The 8,472-nt window shown below is 30.5% G+C and overlaps 2 protein-coding genes across 2 annotated transcripts; one reads left to right on the forward strand and one right to left on the reverse strand.

Annotated features, from left to right (window-relative positions):
• The first annotated feature begins 712 nt into the window (after positions 1 to 712).
• LOC108627693 (Fanconi anemia group D2 protein-like) lies at positions 713 to 6,467 on the forward strand. Its single transcript, XM_018029065.2, has 17 exons — positions 713 to 834; positions 951 to 1,266; positions 1,325 to 1,693; positions 1,779 to 2,052; positions 2,127 to 2,486; positions 2,559 to 2,919; positions 2,993 to 3,426; positions 3,496 to 3,587; positions 3,672 to 3,846; positions 3,921 to 4,178; positions 4,244 to 4,565; positions 4,647 to 4,962; positions 5,036 to 5,242; positions 5,299 to 5,596; positions 5,666 to 5,883; positions 5,960 to 6,168; positions 6,251 to 6,467. The coding sequence occupies exons 2-17, from the start codon at positions 1,104 to 1,106 to the stop codon at positions 6,377 to 6,379; spliced, it is 4,185 nt and encodes a 1,394-aa protein (XP_017884554.1). The 5' UTR covers positions 713 to 834; positions 951 to 1,103; the 3' UTR covers positions 6,380 to 6,467.
• Positions 6,342 to 8,379, reverse strand: LOC108627699 (transport and Golgi organization protein 2 homolog). The gene is made up of 6 exons (XM_026815871.1): positions 8,024 to 8,379; positions 7,565 to 7,925; positions 7,162 to 7,411; positions 6,845 to 7,063; positions 6,555 to 6,783; positions 6,342 to 6,432 (listed from the first exon to the last, which is right to left on the reverse strand). The coding sequence occupies exons 2-5, from the start codon at positions 7,704 to 7,706 to the stop codon at positions 6,570 to 6,572; spliced, it is 825 nt and encodes a 274-aa protein (XP_026671672.1). The 5' UTR covers positions 7,707 to 7,925; positions 8,024 to 8,379; the 3' UTR covers positions 6,342 to 6,432; positions 6,555 to 6,569.
• Positions 8,380 to 8,472: the final 93 nt, after the last annotated feature.

Here is an 8,472-nt window from a genome sequence, read left to right on the forward strand (position 1 = left end):
ATGGAAAAAGATATTGTGACAGACACTTCGACTGCTTAGAGCTTAGACTAGTATCTGAATATAGAATGATCATGCGTTCATATATACCAGATGCATGGTACAATTATAATGTTTATCTCACGATCTCACATCAAAAAACTAATTTGTCCTGTCACATTTCCTGTAATCTTCCGCACAGTAATTACATTTTTCTATCTTTCATTTTACGAATGGAGTATCCCTCTTATACAATACCAAGAAATATGTAGGTGTTATTTCCTTGTAATAAAACTTAATGGCAATAAAATTGTACAATAATGCTTGCTGTGACACAACACAGAATAACACAAAATACATATATATCACACAAGATAATTATCAGAATTTCGAGGAACTCGCTTGAATTAATTGTTTCTGCTAAATTTACCTTGTAAATATTGTACATTTAAAAAAATATAAAATATTTCAAATATAATATTAGTGTGAAAATTTCTATGTCTCCTTTCTCCTCATACTTACTCACTCAAAAACAGCAGAACTGAGGAGGATGTCCAAGCAGGACTCTACATTTTGAACAAGATCACGTGTTACTATTTAGACGCATGCGTTTCAAAGTTTCAACTGCTGCTGCTGACATTGACTTTGACTGGCTTGATTCGCACGAGCGTTTTGAAATATATTTTTCTCTCTGACTTGTAGGCCTTACATTGAAAAACCGAAATACAGACATATATTTTGCATTGGGTTTGCGTTTTTTTAGATCATTGAAAATTCTCATACATGCAGGAACATTCGCGCTCGTTTCTCTAGCGAAAGAGCATGATGAAAAAGGAGAATCTAATATTTTTCAGGCAGGTATGTAGCAAAGCGCAGATGAGAATAATGTCTACTTATACTATAAGTAAGTAACTATAAGTCTTATAGTTACTTACTTAGATGTAATGAAATAAGTAATGAAATTTAAATATAAGGCCCACAAACCAGGGAGAGAAAAATATTGTTCAACGAACTTGTCCATTGAAACCGTTCAAGCTGTCGCGGAAACTGCTCTGCTCGTGCAAAGGACTTTTCCTTGGTATATGTATCATATCGTCGCGCACCATCGCGCGTGAAATATAACCATCATGGACAGAAGAAAAGTAAAAGGAAGTAGTTTACATAAAAATTTGATAGGGAGCCAGACGTCACTATCATCTAGTAGTTCGTGTCGAACTAGATTATCTACAGATGAGCTACTATCAAGAAATAACAGCTCATTGTTGGCTGGAAAAATCTTGTCAAGTCAAAGTAAGTTTACTAGAAGACTTTTAAAAACTATCAGAGCGTTTAAATAAAATATTCGTAGATGAAGACAAATCGTTGAACGATGATATATTTTCGGAAAAAGATTGTGAGTCCCAAAAAAGTAATCAGAAAGAAAATTTAATACGTGGGAAACCATCGTCACGTAAACGAAAATTGCCGAGTCCTGATGATGATGATCTGGGTCTTCCTCTGGCAGAGTCTACAGTTTTAAAAAAGAGACGAGATAATAGCAACATTACACAAAGTCAATATGAAAACAATAATCAGGGAACTAGTTCTAACGCATCATCAAGCACTCAAATACCAACACGGGAAAATGTTGACAACGTTCTCATTGAGAAATGTAAATTCATCAAATTTTTACATGAATCTGGCATTAAGATAAATCCAAATGCTCCGCATATTCTATGTACGTAATATGATAAATATTATCTTCATCTTAATCTTGTTATGCATTTGATTGAAATCAAATTCTATTTATTAATTTATTGTAGGTAAGGATATCATAATAGTTCAAAAGAAAATGAAACAATTGCTGAATTCAAATAAGTATGAAAAATCAGAATTAATCACACTAATGGAGAAGTATTTTGAAAATGAAGAAAATCTTAAAAATGCTCTTATTGATATGGAAGTATTAGATACTAATGAAGTGGCAAATATTTTGCATACATCATGTCTTGTAAAAATTCTATTACAAGTTTCAGAATTACATCCAGAAATATATAGCAGTCTCCTGACTAAACTTAATGAAGCTGTTCTTATAGCGTATGTTTTCTGTTATTACGACAGCCCTTTGGAGTTCTCCATAACTTTTATCATTTTGTCATTTCCTTTTTCAGTGATTCTATGGAATCAGTACCTTGGGCTCTTCTATTACTGCAACAATTTCGTTTCCTGGATGTTGTAATTAATTCTGATGCTCTGACCAGTAGCTTAGAACAGCTCCTAGAATCTTGTCCTCTATGGTTTCAAACTGAATTAATAACATTCTTACCCGATATTGTAACTGACAAACAACATCAAACTGTGGCTGAAATTCTGAATAAACTTCTAGAAGAGAATACTGTATTAGTAAAATCAGTATTAAATTGTATGACCAATTTAAATCTTGGCAAAGAATATTTGGAGGAATTTAAAGATAAAACATTAAACTTGTTGAAGACAAACGTTAAAGTAAATGCAATACCAGCCATTGTAAAGTACGTTTCATAATTTTTAAATATTATAGCTTAATATAATACTAATTATCTTATAATTATTATGTTCTACAGATTTGTTTTAGAAGATTATTCAAATATAGACATTTTTGAAAAAGCATTAAAAGTATTGCGTGATACTGATATGCAGCCTCTCGTTGGGGAAGATGCTGAAGAGTGCTATCAAAATCAGTTAGATGTATTCAACAATTTAAAAATGAATATGCTTTTCTCAAAGAATGTAATAAATACAACCTTAGCAGTTATAAAAGATATCACTAAGGATCCGAAGACGTTAGATATTATTCTGTTGCTCCTCATATTTCAAACAACAGATATAAAAAGAAAACTCGTGGAAACAATATTTAAACAACACATACGATCTGGCTTTTACAGAGCTAGCTTATTAAATATGCTGTATAATGATTATAAACATGTTTGTATAAAATAACTATTAGATATATTTAGTTGCTTAACGTCTAAGAAAAAATAAGTTAATGTTTTTCCAGGTAGTACAAGAGTTACAATCAACTGTGTTACAAATATCAAGCAATTTATTAAAGACGGATGAACGTGTATTTACTGATTTCGCTATCGATTGGATCCGTTTGCAGTTCAAGTGTCATAAAAATAATATATTTAAACAACGAGAGATTTTAGAAAGAATTATATTCCTCATGGGTGATAATGACCAGACTGTAAAAAATACTTTATTATTTCTTTGCAAAATGGTCGAAAAGGAAGAGGATAGAGAATATTTGTTGTCACATTGTAATCATCTTCGTATTTTGCTGGAAAAGATGGATAACTTGAATCTAGAAGAGGTTGGTACATTGAATGACTTATTACAACATTTGTGTACAAATTCCAGTGCCACAGCAGATTCTTTGCACGACGATCTATCCATACTGATGCAGAAACAATTATCTAATTTTAAACCATTGTAGGTATTAATACGATGAAGAATAACAATAAAAAATGAACAATAATTAATTTTATTTTTGTATTCTAGAACAAAGTCTAAAGGTGTTTTGGCGGCAGTAATGGCTATAAAACATTTAATGCAAAAAACAGAAGTATCTGATATTGCCTACAATTTATTTAGTAAGCATAATAATATTTACATTAGTATACATTTTCATATATAAGAGACTTATGATAACAAGTTTATTTTCCATGCTAAAATAGAGACAGTATTAAATAACGTAAACAATTGTCCAAGATCACAAGCCCTCTTTTACGATCAGTTGTCATCCATCATTTTGGAAACGAAAAATGTCAATACAGACTTTATAAAGTCTCTCGCAGATCATATCGAAGAACAATTTGTTAATACAAACATGATAAACAAAACAAATTATAGGTATATTTTATAATATTTGAGACGTATAGTATTTCCTATTACATTTCCATCTTTTTATGCTACGTTACATTTAGAGGAGACTCTGTTCCTAAATTTGGATTAAATAAATCAGAAGACGAACCACGAAATTGTTTTATAACTTTTGAAAATAAAAAGTATGGAGCGATTGTTCCAATATCTTTTAAACTTCTCCGAACATGTCATATAAGGCTCAGTGAGAATAAAGATTTGGGAGCCATAAATTCTCTTTTGGGATGTGCAATCTTAATGCCAGAAAGCCTTGATATAGCAGAAAATTCGATAGTGGATTTAGTAATATGTTGCATTAATTGGTAAGAGAAATAAAGATTGCATGATTAAATTAAATACACGAATGCTTGATGAAACTTAATTTCAGGTTCCGTGAAGTGATCAGTGGTTTTGTTATACAGAAAAACCCTTTGTTAAGAAAGCAAGTACTACAACGACTGGATAATCTAATAGATTTACAAACTGAACTGAGCACATTACTTACGTTGTGCGATACAAAATATCAACCACCTCCTTGTTATTTTCATAAATTTCCGCTGCCACCGTTTTTTGGAATAGATAAAAAAATTGGCAAGAAAGGGAAAAAAGGGAAGAAAAAATCGCTTAGTTTTAGTGAAATTAAAGATTGGGAAACTGGTTTCTTGATATGTTCAAAAAACCCAATTTATTTCAGAAAATTCGATGCATCGGTATGACTACATTAAAAACATATGTAGTTACTTAAATTAAGGAGATTTTGTCAATATAAATGTGAATGTAATCTTTTATAGATAGTGCATTTGTTGGATGTTAAAATGGACATACATGTATCACAATCTGTAAGACATGGGATATCTGTGAAGCAAGTTTGTTTCATTGTCCAGGAACTCTTGGCAATCCTTGAACACGATACTAACGAAAAATGTATAAAAGATTTAATCGAATTGTTACCTAAAATTTGTGCAAAATTGCGAGATATTGTAGAAACTTTACGAGAAGAGAAGGATAATCAAAGTAGGGAGGCTGCTCGATTATTATTACGTCTTCTAACAAAAATTTTCACTTGGAAAGGATTTGAAAGTGTCACATATAATATATTGTTACGAGGTATGTGATATATTTGTATAATAATGTGTTATGATTTATAGTATATTATAATAATTTGAATTTTCTCTTTTAGAGGGATTACGCATTTTAGCTAGTCAAATTGATGAAAATAATATTACGTTACGATCTTGCAAAGAGCTTGTCACAGAATCTTGCAAATATTTTGAGTCTTTATCCGATATTGCTACGCAGATATCATTGTCAACGTCATTAATTGATATGTGTCAATCATTAATGAAACATTCTGAATCCTACACTAAAGAAAACAAAGAGAAATATGGTAAGAAGTATTGTACATCTTTACAGATTAAGTATTGAACGTTCTGTTCTTTTTAGCAAAAATGGCATTTGGGTTCTTATGTCTTCAATGGCCGGAAGATAATCATTCTAGTACTCAATACAAATCAGCTGTAGTTCAATTGTTAAATCATTGGATTAATAATGAACCACTACCGCTTCAAGTAATAACTTCAATTTTAGAATGGTTACCAGATGAAATTTTGAACTTGGAGAAGTCTCGAAACAGTTTGAGTAGAATACCGTCAATAACAAAGGCTAACTTTCACTCTCTTTTCAAGAAGATATTTGATGGTTTAATTAGCGGTATAAAAATAGCGCTGGAAATGGCTGACAGGTATGTAATTTCTACTTCTAATTGTTATATCAAATAAGTATCTCATACAATTATTTTTTCTTATAATAGAGACCCTAAAAGAATAGAGCTATGGTATGAGGTAGGAATAAATGTTCAGAAATTAGTTCAAATATGTAAAACACTAACAACAAAAAATAATTTACTAATTTTTATAAAACAAATGTCTATATTGTTGAAATCTTTTCTACACCTTGGTATGCCAGTACTTGAGCATAATTTGAAATACCAAACAGAGGAGGTAACCAAGATATTGAAAATGATGCAAGGTATAAATATCATTGGCATGATAGAATCAGTAGTGTATACAATTAAATAGAAAATTACACAAAATTATTAATTTAGATGGTACGCGATATTTGCACAGAATATGTTGTGATAGTGCAGAAAAGAAAGATACTACGTTGATGAAGTACATTCCTGCAGCAAAATCTGTTTTAGAAAAATTAATTTTTTGTGTCAAAGGAATGTTAGTTCTTAACAATAGCCCTGCTGCTTTTTGGATGGGCAATCTTGTCAACAAAAACTTAGAAGGTCAAGAAATTTTTTCACAGGTTTGTTAAAGTTTCATTCATTTCTATAAATACATAATTCTATGAATTACTGCTTACCATGTAATTTTGTTGGTACTTTCAGAACATATCATCAGAAGATAGTAGTAGCATACAAAATATAGGCGATACACTTGATGATGCAACTAATATATCTTCAGATATATTAGCGAGCGATTCTGATGATGTCGCTGATGATGATGATGTACTGTAATAATTTTTTACAGCAGTACAAACAAATGATTCCATCAAATATAAATGAGATACCTCAAAGGAAAAAATAATATACTTAGTTAATATATTTTAATAACTTACCAAAACTCATTCCTATATCAGTATTATTTAAGAAGTTATAATATGAAAACTAAATTTGTGAGAATATTACTCACATTTATTTGTATCAACTAAGTTTCACATAACAATTTGTTATTAAATACTTGACGTTTCCATGTTAAATCTGGCATAAGTGTTTCTTCAACAAATGTCATTTCATTCCGACCATTAACCAGTAGTATAGAATGAGTTCTTGTACCGTATCCATCGGTTACCACACAAATTGAGCTCAGTTCTTTATACTTCACTGGACAACGTCTTTCCAATTCGGGATCTGGTAAATATCTGTCAATATTTACAAAATGAATATAAGTTCACAGCTGTTAAAGAATATCCTTTGACTTGCCTTTCTTTTGATTTTAAAAACGTCAACAATTTCTCAATAAGGTCAGTTTGCTTTGACACCTTAGTATCTTTAATAATAGTTTTGAACATTTCTTTTCCTGCTTCAACTTTCTTAAATGGAATATTAAGACCGCTGTTACTAAAACCCAAGATGTTCTCTTGAGCTAAATCAGGTCCTGTTGAAGTTTCAGAACTACTAAGGTAATTCACATCTGCAGTCCTAAACAAATTTTTCTACATCAATATTTTATCGATTGGATTATAAAAAGATATCTATCGAAATAATTGTAATTAGACAGATCATTAAATCATACGTACAACAAATTTACTAACACCAAGACAAAAGGATTATAAATTTGTTTCTTATTATTTTCCTCGTGTAACTTATTCAAGTACGAGGTCGCCGAATTCTTTGATGCAACAAAATTAGGCACTAAAAATCCCCTTCCTTGTTTTGGAATATTAGTTACGGATGCCTCATTAGTTAAATTCAGAATGATGCCAGCTTTTCCATTTAATGACACGGCTAGCCATGTTCCACCTTCTTTTCCAGGCTCCATATCAGTCCCTAAGATTAATATGAAATTTCATGTTCTTAATTTATTGTTCAATATTATATAAAATTAAACATTTTACAGAAAAGATATGTATATATATGTAAGTATATCACATTTAAACGAAGTGAAAACACAAATCAATATCTGATGCAATTCAAGCATACCTCCTATACATTGCGGATGATCTTTCCAATAATGGGCTGGTAATGAAGGCCGCTTAAGATATTCATCACGATTTGAAGCCAAAATCAATCGATAGGACTCAGAAGCAGCATTAGGATTACGATAAATAAATAAAATACACATAGTTAAAGCAATACTATTTCTAAGCAACAAAAGACTTGTTCTCTTCTTCTTCGATTCTGAATTTAAATCACATTGTATAATGGTTCTGATAAGACTATTATTCACATCTTAGCCATAAATTAAGATAACGTTTTATTTGTACTTAGGAAGCAAGATATTAAGAACCAATATATCTATGAAGATAGTGAACAATGATTGGTTTATTTTTGTAATTCATAACTGTAATTAAGATTACAAAAGAATGTAGTACTTCTTACATTTTTAAATACATATGTATTATTACGTATTTCAGAAAATTATCTGTAGATGAATTTTACCAGAATGCTTTTAAAATTTTTAATGCAGAACTAGTCAGTAAGATGTATAAATACATAACCGGTGTTGTATGTAAGTACCACTAGTCCTTGTCTTTTATTACGTCAACGTCAACATTTACACTGATTTGCAGATAACTTTTCACAATATTTTATCACTGATAATTTTCTACTTATTGCGCCAACTTATTTCTTTGCGTTTTCACCCTGTATATTCGTAAATAGCACATTTTGCACAAAAGAAAAGATACTTATGAGAAACGCAGAAAAAACAATAATAATTCTTGTGCGCAGATTCCTCGAAATTAATCGATATATCGACAATTACTTAAGCGCGAAACCTGTATAACGGTTTGAAAATTTACAGATTTAAGGGCAAGCATTTTTTATCAGAAAATTAAATGAATAACGTTGCTAATATAAACTTTATTATAATTTATACAATATACAAC

The sequence above is a fragment of the Ceratina calcarata genome, unplaced genomic scaffold (genome assembly GCF_001652005.2).
Source record: "Ceratina calcarata isolate Rehan_Ccalc_2016 unplaced genomic scaffold, ASM165200v1 scaffold1265, whole genome shotgun sequence".
In the NCBI taxonomy this organism is placed as follows: domain Eukaryota; kingdom Metazoa; phylum Arthropoda; class Insecta; order Hymenoptera; family Apidae; genus Ceratina; species Ceratina calcarata.